Source organism: Geospiza fortis, unplaced genomic scaffold (assembly GCF_000277835.1).
Source record: "Geospiza fortis unplaced genomic scaffold, GeoFor_1.0 scaffold292, whole genome shotgun sequence".
In the NCBI taxonomy this organism is placed as follows: Eukaryota; Metazoa; Chordata; class Aves; order Passeriformes; family Thraupidae; genus Geospiza; species Geospiza fortis.
In genome coordinates, this window is record NW_005054482.1 from 1,118,615 (window position 1) to 1,141,418 (window position 22,804).

General features: G+C 46.6%; 1 protein-coding gene across 1 annotated transcript in view; it reads left to right on the top strand.

Annotated features, from left to right (window-relative positions):
• The window catches only part of ST8SIA1 (ST8 alpha-N-acetyl-neuraminide alpha-2,8-sialyltransferase 1), a gene marked incomplete at its 3' end in the record, with an annotated part of 88,885 nt that overhangs the window by 4,603 nt on the left and 61,478 nt on the right, over positions 1–22,804 (top strand). The window contains exon 2 of the mRNA XM_031063141.1: positions 19,969–20,157. Coding sequence (XP_030919001.1) covers positions 19,969–20,157 — 189 coding nt within the window. The remainder of the gene's footprint in view (positions 1–19,968; positions 20,158–22,804) is intronic.

Consider the following 22,804-nt stretch of genomic DNA (forward strand, 5'->3'; position numbering starts at 1 on the left):
AGCAGGATTCTGGAGGTCACTTTCCCACTGCTCCATTCGGGATAAAGGTGAAAGTTATGAAATTAGATTGTTATACAATATTTTATGGCTAGCAGAATGGTGTGGGGTTTTTGTTGTTATTGCATTACATCAACAGACTTTTATTTTGACTTTTGTTCCATTTGCTGGAAAATGCCCTCCTTAATTTCTTGGTTTAGAGATGCTCTTTTCAAATGGAGATGTGGCTACAGTGAGGCTTTTAAAGCTGCTGGGAACAGCTGAATAGAAATGGTTAACATTTTTAATGTCCTTCATGTTTGCTGAAAGCATCCTGAACGTTTCCTGAACAACCATTGTGTTTTTATTTTTCCTTCTATTTTCCCCTGCGCCTCTTCTTCAGTCTATTCCCATTCTTAAGCTGCTTGAGGCCCTCCTCAGTTCAAGGGGAGCCCCAGACAACTGGAGTGGCACCTTTTAGAATTGTCCAATAAACGTTCACAGCGGGGATACAGAGAACTCGTGTGAAATTATTCACTCCTCTCTGTCCTTCCCCATCTGAACTAGCAGTACCCTTGTCCAGAGTCCTGCAGCTCCCACTGATGATCAGGGCATCTGTTGTTTTGCATCCCTGATGTTCCAGCAGTTGGCTATCAGGCTTTCCAGGTAGATTCCAGACTCTGCCTTCACCTATTAGCAAGATGAAGGCTTTACTTACCAGCTTGCCTCTGCTCCGAGAAAGCACCACCAGCTTTCATTTAATAGTTGCTATATAGATCTCCTGTACTTTAAGGAGTGCTGGGAAAACAGATCATCAGCTATTTTCCTTGGTTTCCTGTGGGAAAAACTTGCTCTGCATATTTCTGGAATGCCAGGAGTGGCCATTGCTGTAATAGAGAAATAACAGCTTTGTATTTCCTGTCAGAGATGGAAGACAAACAAACAAGACTTTTTTTTTCTCCAGTGAAAAGATTTTAATATTTTCCTATGCAGTCCATCTTGGCCAAATGTCAGTTCTGGGAATTCTGTTCCATCTGCCTCAGTGTTTGGAGGTTCCCTTGTTCTGCTGGTGCTGTGGTGGTGTCCCAGGGCAGGGTGATGAGGGACCCTCTGCTCTGGGCAGTGCTCAGAAATGCCAGGAGAGTTGAGGAAACCAGTCCAAAAGGCCGAGATGTGCAGTGAGGGGTGATGCTGAACTCAAAGCTCTCTGCCTTTCTCAGTGAGGCACTCAGATTTAGGCCCAATGGCAAATGGGGTGAGGACTATTGGGGTCACTCATCTGGGTTTCAGTGCTCCTGCTTTGAACTGCAGGACGCACTGGGCTTTGGTTCCCCATGGACTTCTGTACAGCAAAGGAAGCAGAGGTGTAAAGGGAATTGAGGAAACTCTGTACATGGCATGGTTATCTCCTGTAACTCAACTTCAGGTCTAGGTCACCACTGGTGCTGGTTGGGAATTCTGTGAAAAATTATCGTTGTCCAGAAATTATTATTTTTACAGTGCCATAAGCTTGCAGAGAGACATTCTGTGCTCAGAAGGATTTTCCTTCCAGGGAGGTGTGCAGTGAGATCCTGGCTGTGCACATGACGAATTCTGATGCCTGGGGTGGGTTTCCCGTGGGTCAGTGCAGGTGTTAATGGGATGGAGCACTGTAGGCAGAGTCAGGGCTGGTTGGGGTGGGCTGTGCCCAATCCTCCCCAGCTGGCTCCAGCTGTGCAGCACAGGTGAGCAGCACTGAGGGGCACTGCCCAACCCCACAGGGCACACAGGTGCACTGCATCAGCAGCAGGGCACAAAGGGCTGGGCTGGAGGGCACTGCAGACCCTTGGAGCCTCCCTGGGTGTTGGTTGTGGCTGCGCTGCCGTGCCAAGAAAGGATTTCCCTGGGTGAGTGCAGGCTCTGTGACTGTTCCTATGGGGTGCCCCAGTAACTGAGCTCAGGGTTTGGTGGGTACAGCTCTCCCTGCTGCTACAGCCTGGGGCACCAGCTCACTGCTTGTGATGTGGGAAATGCGTTTGTTTCAGTGGTTTTCTTCTTCCTAGGACTTCCATTGAAGCATTTATCTATTTCAGAGAGAATAGAAGAGCTCTTTATTCCATGTGCAGCATTCACTAGGGCTATTAATCCTGTTCCTGGATAGTAGCTCGCAGTTACTTAGAGTATAAAGAATGAATTGCCAGCTACTGGTGAATGTCAGATTTGCTGCTGCACCTGTGAGTTCTGTCACAACTGAGCCAACAGTGAGTGCTGCAGCAGACATTCCTAATTGGAATGCAGTCTGTAGGTTATCCCTGCTCCTTGTGGGTGATTTCCTGCCATCCACTCAGGCAATGTTACCTCCTTATTTGTCTGAGCGAGGTTCAGACCCTGCAGTCTCCTGTGTTGTGCTGTTTAGTACCTAATGGCAATGTAAAAAGCATGAGAATTCATCTCTCTAGGGTGTGGCTGTAACATGGGATAGAAAGGAGATGCAATATTTATGAGGCAGGAGTAGAGGAATGTGGTTGGATCAGATGAGAATGGGAATGATCAAGTGAACACTCTGTCTACAGCTTGTTTAAAGATTGATTTGAAAAACAATTTTGAGATAAATATATACTGTATTTAATTTTTATTTGCTCTTAGACTGTGTGATTTTAATGATAGAATTAAGAAATTGGTTGAGAAGCTTTGGTTTGTCGACCTGTCTGTAAAGCAGATAGCTCACCTGTAAGTTCTCAGAAACAATTCCTCAGTTACCTGGAGAGGGATTTAAGGTTTATCACTGTGGTGGTCAGTATTTAGGGTTATGAGGAGAGCAGCTTTTGCCAAGGACCAGGATCCCAGCTGTTTTCAGGCTCTGAGGCTCAGCAGGCCAGGGGATGCCCCTGCAGAATTTCACCTGGCTTGGGGATGCTCACTCCTCCCTCGGGGCAAAGGATGCTGAAGGATTTGAGGCTGGGGGTGCTCAGTGTAACCTGGAGAATGCCCCCCCTTGCAGAGCTGTGCCAGCTCCTGCAATCAGGACTTTGTGACAGTCTTGTTTTCATGGCATGGAAATGAAACTGAATGTTTGAGCCCTCATAACTGCAGGGAAGTGCTGGAAATGTGAATGGTGGCTTGGCCCCCAAAAGGCAAGTAAAAATCCAGTGTGGGTTGTTGTAATTCAGATGCCTCATTTCTGTGCTTAATCATCATTTTGGGGGCCTGACTCACAGTTTTTAAGTGCTAGGGATTGCTATAGTGAGAATTACATATCAGCCTATAATTAGATGCATTTTTTAATTAAGGAAACTGCAACAGCGAAGGGAATAAGAGAAACAAAACTAATCTGGGCATTCCTTCATAGGTCATATTATTGAACATTTTGTCTTGGCAGCCAGCAAGCATCCAGCACAAACACACTTGCTGAGCCTTATGGACAAATGCTGAACATCTCCAGGTTTATGTGTGCCCAGCTGGATGAGGCAGTGGAAATGCACATGGGGTTGTTATGCTTCCTGTCCTGCTTCAGCCATTGCCTTCAGTGTATCCAGAAGGGAATGGCAGAGTGCTGCTGGAGCTTTCTGATCCGCAAATGGCAACAACAGCGAGGAACTGAACCTATCAATAGAGAAATTGTGTTTTGATAGATCTGTTTAGACAAGAGAACAAGTGGAAAACACTTATTTACTGTAGTTCAGTAACTGCTAATGGGTCCAGCATCTGAGAACATGTTTATTTTTGCCTTGGGTCTTTGATCCTTTCTCTCATTTACAAACTGTTTCTCTCACAAACAAACTGTTTTGTGCTTCACTTGTCTAACAGGCCATTGCTACTGAAAGTCTTGTACTAAGAGGGTTGGGTTTGTTGTTGTTCCCCACCTAATCTGTGGGAAAATGTTGAGTTGGTTTTACAAATTGAGTGCAAAATCAGTTGTCTCATGTGCTGCAGAACAGCAGATCTGCACCAGGGAGAAAAGCTGAGTTCCCTCTGCAGTGTGGGGACGTGGGCTGCTGGGCTCTTCTGTGGCATGGGCAGTGTCTGTCACCTGAAATCAGGGCTCACCCTCGGTGAATTGGAGCTTTCTCAGCACTTTGGAGCTTAATCAGCTCTTTCCCAGAGAGCTTTCAGCTTTGTGCTTTGGTTTCAGGCGGTGTCTCTGCAGTCTGCCTGGTGAGACTCTTGCTCCCTTCCATTCAAGATCAATAACTTGTTTTGCCTTAGAGAAATTCAGAAGAAACCCCAAAGTCTTGAAGTTGTTTCCACTCGTGAATTGCTGCCAGTGTAGAGGTGTTTCTCAAAAACCTGGATAACTGCTAGGAACAGACCAGCTTTTAGCAAGTTTAAGGAAGAAATAGGCAGGCATTGTTATTTCATCATCACCTCTTTGGGTCTGAAGTGAATGGGCTGAATGTATTGCAGAGGAAGATCTCCCACAACGCTCTGGACAACTGATTGAGCACATAAACACGACTTTAAAAGTATTTTAAAACCAACTTTCAGGCAATATTCCTGTCTTAAGATGCCTCGTTGCAGGACTAAGTAGGTTGAATGATTTATTTAGTGGATTTTTTACTTTTATCCTCATCCTGAGTAGATATGTTGGATAAATTTCCTGAAGGATGTTTAGGATTTTTGCTTGCTCTTTTTAGGAGCAGCTTTTAAATGTTAATGCTGTAAAAGACCATAAACCTTCAGAAAGTTAACTCCCAGAGGAAAGCACTCCGAGTCCTCTGGGCTTGTGCTATTCCTGAGCAAGCTGCTGCACCTCCTCTGGAAAGGGGACACCTTTGGGAGGTTTCCCTGCTTTCCCTGGTGCTGCCCGAGGTGCTGGCTGTGCCTGCTGGCCCTTGGGGACTTACAGGTGACACCACAGGCATGCCAGCTCCAGACCAGCCTGTGCCCTGGTGTTCTGGAAAAGGATTGCCTCAATGCTCTGGATCCTTTCCAGAACCACCTCAGCTGTCACCAGCAGCTCTTCCCACTTGAAAGAGTAATATGTTCTATAAATAGTGGTGCAAATTGGGCTCTGGTTGTGTCCCAGATCCCCCAGCTTCTTCCATCCCTGGTGACAGGAGTGTGGGGTGGGAGGCAGCAGGTGCTGGGCAGGGGCACAGCTCTGCCAGCTTTAGCCTTGTCCTTGTCCTGCTTTGCCAGCTCTAGCCTTGCTCTCAGGGCAGGGTGCCTTCCTTCACCCATTCTTATTTAGAAGCTGAATTTTCTCCTGGGAGAAGTGCCAGAGCCCTCCTGTCAGCTGGAAGGAAAGGATTGTGGAAGGGGTGCTCCAGAAGGAAGGAAAATGCTCTTGGAGGGTCGGAGGGAAGGTGGTGAGATGGAGAAGCCTTGTGAGGTTGGAAGGGAGGTGGAAGGTTGGTAGAGGGCTTAACACAGTAGAGACAAGGAGTTTGTGGCAGCAGGGGCACTGAAGAAGAACACAAAGAGCAGAGAATAAAATAAACATTTGTGTGAAGCAGAATAGCAGAGAAAGACTACAGTTAGGAAATTTGAGAACAAGTATGTGGCTAAATCAGAGCAGCAATCAAGTAAGGGTGAAACATTCAGTGAAGTGGACAATTTAAGGACTGCTCTGTTGGTTAAGCAAGGTTACCCAAGGAGGTAACAATTAATTAAAACAGCATGAGGTAAACGATAATTTCAGGGAGGAAGCTCGAGTGTCAGATGGAAGCAGATCACTTGAGTAGATTGAGGGTCCAGTTTCAATGGCCAGAGGTATGAGAGAGGCTATGAAACCATAATAGGAGAGGGCATTTTCATGCCACAGGGGAGGAGAATCATTTTGCTCTAGAGATGACTGTTGAGGTGGTGAGGCTTGGAAGTGGAGTGATGAAATATGTGGAGTACAGCCCACTCACTGCAGCTATCTCTGGTACCTGTCCTACTTAAGAGCTGTGCTAGGGAAAATGTCCATATGGTTAGCAAAAAGACAGGAAAACAACATTTGCTGCTCTGTTTTTTTTCATTCTCTGATTGAATTTTGCCAGCTAGACAGGCTTGGCATCCAGTGAACTTTGTTTGCTGAGGGTCAGCTTGTCCTTTGGGGCACCAGCAGCTCAGGCTGAGGGATGATGAGTTACAGCAGGCAATTCCTTGACTTCTATCTCAAAGTGGGGCTGGTTACTGTGGTTTTGGGGTGAGACTTGGGAACGAGGCATGCTTTGTTCTGGCTGCATGCAGACACTGCATTTCTGATGAGGCGACTCCTCATTGTCTGCTCCAGCAGGATCAGGCACACTGCTGGCATGGCATGGGTATAAATGTGTGTTCACAAAGCTCCCAGCTTTCTGTTCCGGGGGTGCTCAGCTACTGCAGAGCTCCTGGGCCATGTGCCCTTGGCCAGATGGGGTTCCAGGCTTTGGGGCAGCTCTGGGGAGGTCAGGGCTGTGTGGGGCAGATGGGGAGCTGCTGCAGGTCTGTGTGACATGCCAGCCTGTCCCCAGGGACCTGGCTGTGCAGGGACACTCTGGCTCTGGGTGCTGCTCTTGTCTCTTCTGCAGCACTTCCATTGTGTAGCTCCTGCCCCAAACGTGCCCACTCCCAGTGGTTTGGGAACCCTGAGGGGATCTGCAGATTTGTGAGAGGTGTGCAGCATAAATCTGCTGATAGTGGACTTTTATTGCAGTGCATTAAAAATCAGAAATGCCTGACTAATTACTACATCAGGTCCTTTAAGTTTAGTTTCCTGTCTCTGTCAAAGCTTGGCACCAAATGCTGCAGAAGAGTCATGCAATAAATGCAGGAGTAGTATGATGTCCCAAATAAATCAATGTCTCAGGTCCTTAGCATTTTGAGACTTCATTTAGCCTGTACTAACTTAGTTCAACACTCATTCCAAATTACTGTTGTTACTTACAACAACCTTCCATGTTCTTGGAGCTTACATAAACAATCAATTCCTTCATTATGCTTAATTAAGGAAGTGCAAGTGTTCTTGGAATGGTTACTTCTTAAATATATTTCTCATATTCTTAGATTGCTGCTTAATTGCTTTTAAAAGATGCTTCTTCTTTGGCTCATACACCCTTTTTGTAATAATTTGCTTTTTTATCTGGTTGATTTTTAGCTTTTGACATTGTACCAGAAAACAAAATGTCACCATGCTGTTGAAAACTAAATAGCTCATCTTCAACCCTGTAGTAAACAGTTTAATTGCTGTGGAAACTGGATTATTGCTCTCTAAAATTGTTCAGTTGTTGCTTCTGAACTGATCCTTTTTTTTCCCCTAAATAATTCACTGTATAAGTTTCTTGAAATGAGTAGCATAGAGCAACTGGTCATGATGCAGTAGAGCTCTGTAACTTGTCATGCATTATTGAGCTGCAAGGTGAATTTTCAAGATGAGTTTGAGACCTAACAAGGTGTCAGTTGGACTGCTCAGCTGGAGGATGCTCTCGGATCAGCCTGGGAGCTGAGGCTGGGTCAAAGAAAAAAGCATTTTGGGTTCACTTCTGTGCAGGGCACATCCTGTAGGTGAGACCATGGGAGGCTGCTCATGCAGGTCAGGAGATGACATTTATCTTCCTGATAGGGCACATTTTTATCTTTGCTTGGTAGCAGGAAGGAAAACCACAGGTTCTGCCAGTTCATTGTGCAACAAGGCCAGAGCTGCCCCAGGAAGCTGGGGACAGAGGGGTCAGATAGAGAGCGTGTCCTGGGGCTGGGGGTCTCCTGTTCCCAGCACAGTTCCCACAGTGTTCCTGAAGGATTGAGCTTCCTCCAGTGCCAACTGATGAGTTCCGGATCGATCAATAACCAGAGAGTCTGCCTCCTCCCTTCCTCACTGCCCTGGGGATCCTGACTGCAGTGTGCCATGGGCCAGGGCTTTGATGGATGGCATCTCCCCAGTCAGGGCTCTCTGCTGGGGAGCAGTGGTTGAGCTGCAGCTGGCCCATCAATACCAGCACCAAAACTGATCCCTGATACGCCAGAGGTCTGCCAGGCTGCTCACAGCACTCCGGGAGCTGCAAGGGGATACAGTATGAAGGTGGTATAGAATGTCATCTTATCCCCCAAAGAGTTGCAGCTGAGCCAATTACTAAAAATTAGGAGCAAGCCTAATGGTAACAGGCCACACCTGTAGCCAATAAGAACAGTGGTATACAAGAGTGGATTGATGGGGTCTGGAGTCAGATGGCTGCTGCAAGGACCAGGAGCAGCCAGTGCTTAGAGGAGCTGCCTGTGGGAAACATCGAGGAGGTATGGAACTCTGGCATATGGAATCCTTGCCCCATCATGATAATAGAACTCTCACTATATAAGACAGCAGCTGACCTTCCTGAGGCTGTCAGGGAGACAGATGCAAGTCTCCCAGGGGACCCAGAGTTTGTGATCCAGGGGTTTCCTGGAGTCTCTTGAAGGAGGTTTGTCCCCAGCACTGCGCCTCGCTCTTTGGGAATGGTGGGTGGGGGCTCCTGGGTGAAAGCAAACTCAGGTTGGATGCACTAGCCTGGGAGACTGCATGTGTGAGTTTCATGTCTCCTTGGAAAGAGCTGGTTTAGAAATTCCTCCCTCAGATCTTTTCAGAGCCTAGTTCAAGTGTTTTTAATATTTAGATTTCTTTGGATTACGGGTAGTCTGTGAAATCTGGAGCATGGCAGCTAATTAAACTTAGGAATTCCAACAGTGCTTCAACCCAAAATAGTTTCCTGTGATATGTGTGGCTGTATATGTCAAACTCGTCAGGCTTGGCTTTAATTTAGAATTTCGCAGTGTTGCAGTATATATAACTCCTGCAGGCATTCCAAGGTGGTGTGTTTTGCTTTGCTGTAGTGTGCTTGGCAGCTCCTGTTTACTACCTTTACTCTAGCATATTCTGTAGCTGTGTTCTCTCAGAATAAAGAAGTCTGTGAAGGATGGGAAGCTCAGTCAGAAAGAGGAGGGGAAGGCGAAACTCCAGACGTGGTTTCTGCCAGGAGCATTTCCTGAAGCTGCTCCACTGCCCTTGGAAGCCCAGGGTTCTCCAGATGCCCCCTCTGATGCTGGGCATGAGGGGAGATGTGATGGTACAGCTGGAGCAAGGCTGGCAGAGGCAGGAGAGCTGGATGGAAAACAAAACATCTTGGCGGGGTGGGTGGGAGCCATAGCATGCAGTAATCGCTGTGGTTGAGTTTGACAGGCTTTTAGGAAGTCTAATCTCACACGGAGTGTGAGCTTGTTAAGGCCACCAGATTGGGCAGAGGGGGAAGTTGGATAAATTACATTTTCTGCCAGGGCTTCAGGCCTGTAAGAACATAGTACATAAATCATGTTTATCCCCTGGGAAGCTGTTTGATTGCTCTGGGTAATGGGGTTTGTGCATTCCTGATTTACTCACAGCAAACTGGTCGGATTAGGACAGACCCAAACATGCTTCCTCCCTTGTGCTCACCTCTCCTTTTTCACTGCCAGCTCTCTGTTTTCCACTTGTGCTGCTGCCCTGTGCCTGCACAGGAAACCTCCCCACCCAGAGCCACTAAACATTGTGTGTGGTGTGTTGTGTAGCTCCCTGTTTGCAGAGTGCTGCCAAATGCCATTTCCTGAATGGTAATGGCAGTGTGCACTGGGTTGAGAGTTGTGAACATGTGATGAGCTGGATGGCTGGGGCTGTTTGGATTATATAATGTATGATATGTAAGGACTGTTTGAGAGCCCTCACAAGCTGTAGTGCTGCCTGCGAACTTCTGGGTGCTTTGGAAGGGTGAGTTTTGGAAACCCTGCTTTCAGCACCACATGAATATTTGTAGTGAAAGCCAGGTTTATGCTCCTTGATTACGCTGGAAAATTCTTTCTTGTGGGCTGGGGGAAGTTCTGCCATGTCTTTTTGGGTCTGGAATAGCTCAGATGATAAGCCCCAGCATGTCTTTGTTGAGTAACAGAAATGTGCATCAATGTTTGGATGCAGCAGGAGTGCTCAGATCCCCACTACTTCAGTCCAAGCCAGGGAATTCCCAGTGTTTTGCAGCCCTGGAATCCAGGGGGTGTTTGTGGTGAGCAGGGGATGAGCTGTGGCTGAACAGGGACTCAGCTCAGGCTGGGTGGCCAGTGAAGGAGTGGAGAGGCTCAGAAATGAGGGGATGTGGGAGGAGGAAACTCATGAAGTGTCTCCTGGACCCTTCCCCACCTCCTGTCAGAGACTCCTGGGGTTTCTTTGCCATAGGATAGAGAGGAGGTTTGAGGATGCTGTGGGTAATCACAAGAGGCATTTTACAGTTGTTGGTAAGCTGGCAGCACTGTTAGACCAAATGGCAAAAGATGACTTCTGCACCAGCATTTGTCCTTTCTAACGTGGGGCTAGCAGGAGTAAGGCAGTGTTTGTTACTCACATATGTTCAGAAAGAAAAAAAATCACTTTCCTGAGAGCAGGATGTAGCTGTGACCATCTCAAATCAATTAATCCAGCACACAGCTGTCACTCAGCCCCTGGGAATGGGAGTAGGAGAGGAGCAAAAAGAAATTCTGTGATCCAGAACTTGCTTCTGCTTTTGTTTCATCATAAGAGTCCCTGATGATCATCAATAAACTTGATTTCTGGGTTTCACTGGGCCTACAGCAGAAAGGTGTGAAGGCAAACAGGGAGTGTGGCCTCTTGTTCTTGGGACGGGTGTCTGGAGGGGATTTGTGAAAGCTGCTCAGCTGATCTTCCCTGTAGGAACAGACTCATCTCAACCCAGAGCGGGGGAGAGCCCACCTCCTTTCAGGAGGTCTGTAAAGAGGCAAAAGAATCCAACTGTGATGGGGTTCAATATGGGTGCAAGGTGACTGCCACGGAACTTTTTCTGTGGCTTCACCAAAAGAGACTCAACAAGATCTGGAATTGGAGTTTCTGATAATAAGAGGTTCTGGTTTAGATATGTCTTTCCTTTATTTTAATCTATCAGTGCCTTTAGCAAAGTGCTTGCATTCGTGACTTTATGGCAGCCAGTGCTCAGGCAAGCCTAAAACACATTAGCAAAATTTCAAAAATGAATCTTGTAGCTGCGAACAGAGGAGCTGCAAGTTCAAGGGGTGTTTCAGATGAAGGGCTCTGTTTTTATCTGACGGTTTTACTGCTCTTGTTTATCTGTTGGAGGCCATCTGTCAGCACTCAGAAGGAGCCCTGAGCTCAGCTCAGAAGCATCTCTGGGTCCCAGGCCAGCTGGGGCTCAGCTGCTGGCAGTGGCAGCAGCTCGGGCTGTGAGTGGAGTCCAGTGTCAGTGCTTGGTGGTGCATTAAATCCTGGCTCTCACCCAAAACCAGACTATTACAGCTTAACTGGTGTGTAATTTGGGTGTACGGGAGCAACAAAGAGCACACTGTTCTGTCAGTGTCCACCTCAAGGAGGCTAAAGCAAGGCATTATTTGGCATTTATGGATTATTTTTGCCTTTTCAGGCAGTAGGAAATGTGATATAACTGAAATCTCAAATCATAACCCACTCACTGTAAGAAATTTCTCTGACTGGCAGATTTCATCCAAAGGAAACAGAATAATAGAAGTCTTAAGGGTAGTGAGTTCCTACCAGTTCAATGGAAACCTGGATAAAAAAGAGAGGTCACGCCCAAGGTTTCCTGTTTTGTTTGGCTGATCAGCTCATCCTGTTGGCTGCTAGGTATCAGATGGATGCTGCCAGCCAGGCAAAACCCGTTCCACTCCTGAACAATTGAGAGTTATGGGATGTGGGAAGCAGTGTCTGAGAAATGACAGGAACAAGTTTCCCTTCAGATCTGGGCTTCCTTCAGTCTGTTCCTTCAGATTTATTAATCCATCTTTGATGGCTTAAAACTGTTCTCCAGATGTGCACCTCCAGATGCCTTTGAAAATACATTGTTTTTCCATGCCTTTTCCTGGGGTATTTTCACATATTCTTGTCTCTGTCACATGTGTAGGCAGTGGCTGCTGGGTCACATACAGGCTTTGCATCAGAAACCACTCGGAGTGACAAGTGCAGGAGTATTCCTTTCCTCTTCATTTCTGTTGCCTCAGCTTTTAGGAAATCTGTCTAACGAAGGAACTTCTTGTTTTCTTTTTGTCTTGTTCACCTTTTTTATCAAGGGCCATGACTGAACTGATCAAATTAGTGAAAAGCACTTGATGGAGTGTTTTGGCTTGGAGCACGGGGGCACTTTTGCAAGGAGCTTTACTTACAGGGCTCTCATCTGCCCTGCAGAAGCAGGTGGAGAAGTCACTGTGGTGTGATAATTGACTGCTTGCATCCAGGGGGGACCCATCAGCGCTTTAGTGCAAGCTCAGATGTAAGATTAGAGCTGCTCAATTAATTTTTAGTGAATCTCCTTCTCCTGAAAGAAAACAGCCGCCCTGTGTCCTTGTTGAGGCCAAGTATTTCTCTGTGCTTGAGGTGGCACAAAGAAAGCAGTGACTTCTTAGGAAGGAAGGAGGGAAGGAATGAGAACAGCTGATTTTTGCCTCCTGCAGCAGCGCCTCATGCAGTGTAACTTTGTGTCTCCATTGATGGTTCTGCTGTTCTGCAGGACAGCTGGTCATTAATTTCACCTCATATCTGTGAAAACTGCTCTCCTCCTGCCAGGTTTATAAGATTAAAAGAAAAAAAAGGATAGCACATGTAGCAATTAATCTCCTCCCCTGCCCGCTCCCTTTGCCTCTGAATGCTCTGTGACAAAATCTCCTGTCAGTGCAGCTGCTCCAGCTCCTCTGGTGAGGGATGTGTGCGCAGAGGTGGAAACCCATCACATGGGGCTGCTGGATCCTCCATGGGGGTTGCAGCCCCCTCCTCAGAGCTCAGCTCTGCTGCAGGAGCCCCCTCTGACTCCCCAGCATCTGCAGCAGCTGGCCTGGCTCTGGGCTGGAATAGAGAATAAAGCTGGCAGATGTGCATGGGTGTACCTGAGGCACTCCTGCCTCCGTGGCCATCAGGGAGGGCAGGCTGAGATGGAGCCCACCCTAAAAGCTGTGCCCCTCTCTGTGGGGAGGGTTTGGAATGAGCTCAGTCTGCATTTCCAGTGCTGTGGGCACAGCTGGAGCCCTGTGGGGCTGCTGTGGCACAGCTGTATTTGGGGGCTGCTGCTCAGAGACATCTTGCATTCCCGTAGATTTTACTGCATGAATAATTTGGATATCTTCGCTATTGCTAGTCACAATTTTTGGTGGTTTCCTGATCATACAACTCTTTTATACATCTGATAGGAGAGTCTGAGAAAAACCTCCTCTGACCAAGCCCTAGAATTCATAATCTAGAGTTCATACCTTATAATTTGTATTTCAGAGTTTGCAAGCAGGCTTTGTGCATAGGGGTTTGAGACAATTTTGCATGAATCAAAACGTGTTTTTCTGGATGGAAGTGAACAATTCTGTGTGGCAGTAGCTTTTCAGATCAAAGCTGCTCCATATTTTAGTAAAAGAATCGGCAGGAGGGAAGGTCAACTGAAAGCTTGTCAGGTGAGCTGGTAGGCTTTTATTGACTCAGTTACAGAATCCTGGAATGGCCTGGGATGGAACAAACCTCAAAGATCATTCCATTCCATCCCCTGCCATGGCAGGGACACCTCCCACCATCCCAGGGTGCTCAGAGCCCATCCAGCCTGGCCTGGGACACTGCCAGGGATCCAGGGGCAGCCACAGCTGCTCTGGGCACCTGTGCCAGGGCATCACCACCCTCACAGGGAGCAATTCCTTCCCATATCCCATCCAAGCCCACTCTCTGGCAGTGTGAGGCCATTCCCCCTGTCCTTCACTCCAGACCCTTGGGAATCATCCCTCTCCATCGTTCCTGTAGGCTCTCCTCAGGCACCAGAATGACGTCACCCCAAAGCCTTCACTTCTCCAGGTGGAGAAATCTGAATTCTCTCAGCTCTGTATCCTGGGTTCTTCTCGTTCACAAACATTGTTCAATCAAAAAGGTAGTCCCTGCCACATTTTAGCCTCATCTGTATTTCTCCAATCTAAATACGCCTAAGTTTGCAATCAAAGTCAAATCCCTCGCTTTCTATAGCACTTTGAATGTGCCTGGAAGAAAAATGTATCACTTTTGTATTAAAAAAAGTGGAGTTAAACACAGTCAGTCAGAGATGAGGATGAGGTGCTGCAGTGACTGCCAGCTCAGATTTTGCCTTCTGGAAGGCAGCAGGGTGTGTTTGCTCAAGGCCAAGGCAGCCAGGATAGGGTAACCATATCATCCCACAGGATGGAAAAACAGTTTTCTATTTCTTTTGCAGTCTGGGAAGCAGAACTGTGAACTATACTGTGTGGGTGGCACCACAGATCAGTGATTTTAAAATAGGTGATGAAAACCCAAATATTCTCTGGATAAACCAAAGTAGGTACTGAAAACTATATTCTCAGGTTAAATAAAATACTTTGTTTCCCTTTTGGGCACCTCAAAAAAGCCTGGAAAATCCTAAAAAGATACTGATGATGGAGTAAAGGTGCAAGTTTTTGATTTCATAGTTTCCTCCCCAACTATTATTTTCACAATTTGTAGCAAATTATCATTAATTTGTAGTTTAATTTCTTACTTTGAAAAGTCACAGCAGCTCTGTTGCTAAGCTAATGAAGATGTTTTCCATGAATTGTCCTTATTCTGTGGTCTCTGCTGTGCTGCCTCTTGCCTTTCATGCAGGTTGCAGTGCCAGGCATGATTTACTGCCTGCAGCCTTCCTGGTGTCCTGACAACTCTCCTCTCTTGAGGAAGTTGGGGAAATATTGCATGATCCTTGTCAAGTCCAGACTCCAGGAACTGCTGCAGGAGGCATTGAAATAGGCTGAGAGCTTCGCACCAAGGAACAATATAACAATAAATGTGAGGAGGAATACGGTCATGACTTCATTCTTCATAAAATCTTCCCATATTGCAGAGCCCTTGGCTGGGGAGTAAAGCAGATTGTCTCTGTTCTGCTCTGTGCTATCCACTCTTCTCATATGTGTTTTTTGTTGCTTTTAGAGCTATTCTCCAAGTGTAGGTAACTGGGTGTTTTCACAAGTGAACCTCTGCACAGCAATGTATTCCTGATTTAGATGCTGGATTTGGCAAAGCTGAGTCTCAGCTGGAGCTCCAGCTCTGCCTGTTGTCCCAAAATCCCAGTTTGGCGTGCTTTTGTGGGTGTCCAGAGCACTTGCACTGGCCATTCTCTTATCCATTTGGTGGTTGTCCAGCTGATCTTCCTTAGCAGGGAGGTTTTGAGATCACGTTCCCTAACACTTGTGCTGAGGATAATTTCCAATTTATCTTGAGTGGGGTGGTACGCCTGGGGTACTAAGGTGCTTTAAACACCATGAGAACCCCAAAGTCTCAGTGAATTCCTCATGCTAATCCCCAGTTGCAAGGATTAGGTTGAGCTTTTTAGGAAAAGAGAATTCTAGCAAAGACAAATTCAGTGTGTGTGACCAAACCCAGCAATGTTTGCACAGAATGTTCAGAAGCCAAATGTCAGCTGCAGCTCCAAGCCCACAGACTGTAGTAGAACTAGAGATTTTACTGTTACTGGATGGCTTTGTAGAATTCTGGAGTGCCATAAAATTCCCAGGCTGCCAGCCTGGAGCAAAAAAATGGCCAGGAAAATGGTCATTATGTGGTGTTTGAGAGGGCTCTCAGAGCTGCAGGCATTGGCTGCTGCCTGCTCTGGGACTTGGGATACGAGCCTGGATTTTTGTTCTGGTGTGGGATGTGCGAGTAATGAGAGGTCAGTTTGTGCCTGGAGTTAGCAGGGGGTAGCTACCCTAGAAATAATATTTCCAGGCTTTATTTAGAATGAAATATTTAGGCATGGGTCTTGGAAAAGAGAGAATAGCCACAGGAATTATGGAAAGAGTAAAAAGCTTTGTTCATAGCAAGGAATTCAGGAAACTCCAACTTTTTTGGTCATCAGAGGGGAGGCTGAAATTTGAGCAGCCTCCTATAAGGATCTCCTAAAGGAGAGAGGAAAAAATATTTATAAATGAGCCAAAACCTGAAGTGCCAAAAAAAACCAGACTCTGATCAGGGTTTCTAAAGACAATACATTATTAAGCAGTGATTTTGGTTTTTCCCCTTGCCACTTCTTGGAAAAACATGGGGATGTGTCATCCTCGTGGAAACATTAACCAAAGACGTAATGAGGAGAATTCCAGGATTAGATTTTGAGGCTGTTGGAGTTGGTGAAGCCTGATGTGTTTCAGAGCCTCTGGTGACTTTAGTCCCTGAGGTGTTTCCAGAGGGGATGCACGTGCTGGGAAGCAGGACTGCAGGAGGCCCCAGTGGGTGTCCCTGCCTCTGCCGGGAGCACGCAGGTGGGGGCAATAATAAAGTGCAGTGAAAGGGATCTGTGCAACCCTTCCCCACTGAATGCAAGTGACCACTAGTGACTGAAAGCCTGATGGCTCTGTCTTGACACCAGCCAAAACTCCAAAGCCAGGTACTTTTTTTTTCCTGGGTTTTCATTTGATCCCAAAGCAAAGCAAGGGAAGTTGGGGCGGGTGGGAGCTGCCATGTGAAGGGAAGGTTTGTGTCAGGCTGTGCTGCCGCATCCTGCTCTGTTTTGCAGTCACCAGATCAAGGCTAGCATGAAGCCACCTAACTCCAGGCAGCTGGGCAGAGACTGACTAAAGCAATTCACAGATTATTTTTATCTCAGACTGGGATGTGAGCCTCAGTCGTTATTTTAACGCTCCATTAAAGCCATACTGTAATGAAATATTAAGTCTCATGTTAACATTTTTGTGCAGTGGTTGAATCCGTGCCCTTGTTCAGTGAGGGCACTGCTGGCATTTGCTGGGAGCTGCAGGAGCAGCATCAGGCTGTAGTCTCTCTCTCCTGTCCTCTCCCCATCCACGTGCTCTGGGCCATCCTTTTTTTCTGGACGCTTCCAGGCGTGGTGACTCCGCTTTGCTGCAGCATCTTTGAAGGTGCCTTCCGCCTGCTGCTGCTGGCTCCCCATCCCTCTGCTCTTTCACATGCATGCAGCACAGCTCACGGGCATGGGTGTAAAAGGGAAAAGCTGGGAGCAGGAGCTTTGCTCCCCCTGCCTTGCGCAGTGCTGGGGGTGCTTCCATGCTCCATGCCGGACAGCATTGCAGGGCAGCTGCAGGAATGGTGCCCAGCTGGGAGGCAGGACCCCCACTGCAGGGAGAGACAGATAAAGAGCTGTGACCCCCTGGCTGACAGCCCGTGCCATGGAATAGGCCTTTTCTTCTTTTGGCTGCTATATTTGCTGCGTTTGGGATGTTCAAAATAGCTCCTGTGTCATTGTTGACTGGGACTTGAGTCACACCAGGCTGCCATTAAGCATTGACGGTCTGCAAGCTGAAATCAGACCGCAAAGTTTGTTAGCTTAAGGTGGAGAATCAATAGTTTGGGAGTTTTATGAAAGTTCTGTGAATGAATTCAGGTTAAGACCTCAGTGCTGAGGCTGCCTTTTGCTTAATGACCTGCCTGGTGCCCAATTACAGCTGAAATCTGAGGGGCTTGAAGTGAGATTCTCCAAGGAACATTTCTCCTGCTCCTCTCACAAGTAGGGATTTGTCCCCTAAGTGCTCTTGGGTCTGAGGGCCCCCAGTGCCTTTTCAATCCCAATAGTAATTCCCCTCACAGATAGGTCTTCTCTGAACTGGAGAGAACTTGGAACCAAAGGCATGTTGTTTATGTCCTGGGAGTGGAGGAATGCTTGCAGCGAGCTGAGGCTGCTGACTGAAGGCTGCTGCAGTTCTGCACATTCCGTAATAATATTTATGCTGTACATTTTAATCAAGCTCAGCAAGCAGCTCAGTCTCCCTGATCCTGCACACTATCCTGCTGTAGGTTTGGATTTGAATCTGTTCTGCTTTTCAATTTTCCTATGAGGCTTTTCTGGCTTTGTAACTTTGGGATTTGGATCAGAAAGAGACCTTGGATAAATTATTCTTTTCTGACAGAGGGCACACACGAGTGAACAAGATTTCTGTGTTCATGCACACAGCTTCATTCTTGAACGAGTGGCCTGCCTGTTTGTGGCCCTTCCAGGAGACCCCTACTGCTTTTTGTAATGGGTTTATTAATGAAGCATTCAATGGGAACTGGAAGGAGTTGTTTTAGGGGATGGGAAGGAAGAGGGATGCATATCTCACCTAATAAATAGGGTGGGACTTGTACAGAGCTGTTCCTTAGCTCTTCAGTCTACCCTGGCTAAGAAAAGATTCATTAATATAAAACACTCCCTAGATAATTTTCCACTAAGTTATTTGGAGGTTTCTTTGTGCTTTTTGCTCAGACCAGACTTCCAGAGGAGGTGTGAGTTGCAGAATTTCACTGGAAAATTGTAATTGTGTTATACAGCTTTGTAACAAATGGCTCCAGCTGATCTTGGATTAATTTAGGTTTTTTGAAAGAGTTGCTGTGGGGATAGAAAAATCTGCAGAATTATTTTCTTTCCCCTTGAGAGAGAGAAATCATTTTCCAAAATCTGCAAACTGGTTTGTGGACAGCCAGAAAAATCTCCACTGTCAAATCTTGTGTTTAGAACAGTATTCCATGCCTGTTTTACCCTGTCTTGCAAAGGTTATTCAGTGAGAGGTTTCAAATTGACTGTAATTTGTTTTTCGCAGCTCTGTGCTGAAGGCTTTATTGGGTAAGCAGCAGGAGGGTGATGTGAAGCCTTTCCTTGGTGTGGGTGTGGATGGAGCCATTGGTGTTTCGGGGTGGGAATTGCTGCTGTGGCTGGCCCAGAGCTGGGTCCTGCTCCCAGGGACAGAATCAGCTCCAGAACCTTGTGGGTGAAGCCATTGGGTTTGGGGTGGGAATTGCTGCTGTGGCTGCCCTGGAGCTGGGTCCTGCTCCCAGGGACACAACCAGCTCCAGCACCCCACACCTGCCAGGCTGGGAAGGGGCCTCAGGTGCTCCCCTGTCCCAGCCTTTGGGGGATCAGACCCTGATGGGAACGTGCAGCAGCTTGTCCTCTTGTGGATCTCCAGCCCTGTGGACTCTGCCGCTTTCTGAGGGATGTTGTAGCTGGGGACTTTATTGTTACTTCAGTTGAGATGTGCCTGAAAAACAATACTCACACATTTGCAGAGAACTATGAACTTACAGCAAAATCAATTTTTGATAGGGAAAAATCATGTGTTTTTTGAAATACCAATTATTGGAGATGAAAAGTGGCGTTAAAACTTTTAAAAATGCTTAAATTTAAACTTTTGTGGATGACTTTATGGTTTTGAATAAAATCTTCTCTCTTGCAGAGGAGAACAGCTATAGCAAGCATTTTAGTAGTCACTAATAAGTGAAGTTTTTCTGCTTCCATCTCCTGTGCAGCCACTGGAAATAGTTCCAGTCTCTTTGGGATTACCTTTTGAATATATGGGGAATGAATATGATAATATTAAACTGTGGTGGTGGAATTCTGCAGTGTGTGTTTACATCCATCTGTGAATGTCACCCTTCCTAGGGCCATGCAGGCTTTGGAAATAGAGGATATTCTGGGCCTTTAGAGCTTTCCATCATTCTGTGGTTTAGGATATTAATTGCTGAGTTTGCTGTGGTACAGAATTTGCAGGATCACCTTCAACCCCCTCAGCACCTCTCCAGTTTGTACTGAGGCCGAGAAGTATTTTTGGGACACGAGGGAGTGAGAGGCTATGGGGTTTCACAGGGCACTGAGGAGCACAGCCACTCTCTATAAATATCCATCGCCCTGGGTGGCTCTGACACTGCTGGGAACGCAGCACAAGGACGTGCAGAGAGGTGCTAGTGCTGCCCTACCTAACTCTGCAGCTGTGGCCTTTTGGGAGGCCTGATCCTCAGAAATAACCATAAATAACTGACTGTTTATGCACCTTGGATGGAGGTCTCAAAGTGGCTTGTCTGGTTTCTGTATGTGCTGGAGGCCAGTTTTCACCCATTAAAACAGGCTGTATAGGATGGAATTTCTTTTGCTGAATCTTGGTTTTTTTTGTGTGTCAGACTGAAAACTTAGATTTTTTTTCCCCTGTTTCTAAGATTTTGTGCAATAAAAGCAGGTTTTCTGGCTCTTTAAGCCAAAAGAAGTGCCGTGGTTCCTCTGCTGGCTGGGAAGTGTGGCTTGGGAGCATTGGGGGCAGAAGGAACAGGGGTGTGAGGGGGGATGATTAACAAAGCTGGCTCCAATTAATGGCTTTTACTCTTTTGTTCCCTTCTCTAGGAAGCTGCTGGAAGAATGCTGTGACCCTGGGCAGCTCTTTGCTATGACAAAGATGAATTCCCCCATGGGAAAGAACCTCTGGTTTGACGGGGAATTTTTATATTCTGTCACAATTGACAATGCAACTTACTCTCTCTTCCCACAGGTTAGTAACCATGTTTTGTTTTCATTTTAAGTATTAAAATACTAAATGGTAACATGATTCACATAAGTGTAAATATGCTAAAGGGTCATCAAGAAATTGTATCTTTATTTCTCAATACCAGACAGCATCTGATTTTTTACTTCCACATTGTGAAAATTTTGGTTGTGTGAATGCTAATGCTTCCCTGGCTGCTTTTTGGAATGTGCACAAGGGATGGACTTGGGTCACCTGTCTCAGTTTCTGGAGAGTTTGGTTCTGGCTGTTTCAGGAGGGAGATTTCTGCATTTCAGCCAGGGGTTGCAGTCCTGCAATACTGATCTAGGCTGCTGCTTATATTTTTGATTAATACAGGGACTGATACTAAATAGTGAGTTTGTTACATTGACTTCTGTATGTTGAATACAAATACTTTATGTGGCTACACACTTAAAGAAAGCAGAACTTCTGGCTGTATGAATTGATTTCCCTGCTACTGTAACCTGTCCAATTCAAGGTCTAGGGATTTATTCAGCCTCCCAGTGTTGAGTCAGTCACACAGGGCTTCTCATTGTTGCTGTTTCAGTGAAATGTGTGGCAGAGTTCTTACTTGTGAACTTCATCCTGCAAATAAAGAAGTTTTAGGTGGTTTTTTAACAGTACTTTTTAGATCTCAAAGGCCGAGTTATTACTTGGAGTGAGTTCAGTTGGATGCAGGGCAGTGAGGGGGAGCTGCAGGGTGGGGCAGAGGAGATGACGGCAGCAGCCCCGTGTGTTTGGCAGGATCCAGAGGGGCTCTGCTGCAGCTGAGCCTGCTCAGGGTGCCAGGGGCTCCATCTGGTCACTTGTCCCTGCTGCCCTGGGCTGGGGCATGGAGCTGTGCCCCCTGAGCCTGCCCAGCCCAGCAAACAGCAGCTGCTCACACCTGCCAGGCAGGTGGGCTTGGGTTTCTCTGGGGGCTGACGGGGAGTCTGGTGTGCTGCAGAGCAGTCAGTGCCTGTAAGCTTGTTTATGCTGGCTGGAGTGACGTGCTGCTGCGTGTTGCAGTGCTCACTGGCAGAGCTCTGCCCCACAGGGTGCTGCAGCAGGGGCTCAGAGTGTGTGTGTCCTGCCCAAGGCTTCAGGGAAGCCCCACCTGGGCTGGCAGAGGGGGGTCACTGGTTTGTGACGGATTGGGGATTTCAGATTTGGGGGTTTTTGATTGAAACCAAGCACTCTGCTTGGCCACAGAGGTGTCCTGCCTCCTTTCACAGCACAGAGCAGCTGCTGGGTGGGCTCCTTCACAGAGCTCAGAGAGGAATCGTGGTCTCTGCAGCTCCACTGCTCCCCAGGACCCTAAGACCTGTCCTAAAGCTTATCAGCAGAGATAGAGAGTAAATATCTGGGAAGTCCTGCAGAGAGAAGCTCCTGGGGGACAGCACGGGTTGAGCAGATGGGCCTTGATGTCCTGAGGAGAGGCTGCAGAGGGGCTGGGTGGGTGCTGCTCTAGGGTTGGGGTGGAAAAGGGGAATTCTGATCGTGTTCCCACCCAGGAATGCTGTCCCTGTAGTGAGGGGATGGGCAGTTTGTTTCTCACAAGTGCTGTTCCTTCTTCCCTTGCAAGTACCACTGCCTCTAATTTGATTTGTTATTCCCATGCCTTTTGCCCAGAGGAACTTTGCAGGCCTTTATCAGACTAAATCCTGGTAGGCTTAAAAGCCAAGGGGGGTTTATTTGCAGTTAATTTTTAAATGCATTTTTCTGCTTCTCTCTTTGCTTTAAGAGAAGTACTTGCCTAAATTTTTCAGGCTCCTTCTTTGAAGAGTAGTGTCTATTATTAGCTTGCTTCCAAGCAATTTTCCTGAAGATGAATTTTCCTTTCAAAAGTATCCAGAAGCTTAAAACAATTCAAAAATATGGTTAATGCTCTGAAATGCTGTGGGGATGTAACAGGAATGTAAAGGGCCACAGCTATGTTGATATAATCAAAGAAATATTTCCTCTGGAATAATAAAAATGGCTCCATCCACATTGATGGGCTTGAGCAATTTGGTGATTGCAGGAGATTTCTCAGTCCTGAACCAGTGACTAACTCATAGGATAATGTAACTCAAAATTCAGTAGGGAACTTGCTGTATTTCATCTTATAGAAAAATAAATATGTCCAAAGTTAACATGTAAAATGTCACTTATTTCTGAATGTGAGCAATACAAAATAGCATAATTTTTCTTCTGAGCAGTCTGTAGATGAAGTTCTTACAGCTGGGTCAACATTTTCTGACAGAGTGCTTTTCCACTAGAAATGCTATTTCATGAAAATATAAATTTAGAATCACTTCATTAGTTTTTCAATTTTTCTTTGAAGTGAAAAGGTTGAAAGGTTTTGATGGTGTTAGGACATTTCATGTTAACTTTTTTTTAATGTAATACTTCAGCTGTTGGGGTTTCTTTTTATCAGCTCTGTTGCTGCCTCCTTTTTCCTCAGACTCTGAGTGGTTATATTACTCCTTTTCTTTTTTCAAGTTTTTGAACCACCAAGGGAGAAATTTGCAAAAGAGCAAAGCTTTAAGTGGAAATAGTCATTGAGTGTTGCATTTCAGTTTATGAGGACCAAATAGGATGTGGCAGGGTTTTGCATGAAGCAGCAGATGCTGGAAGCAGCTCCTCTCAGTCTGGCTGCTGTGTGGTTTTA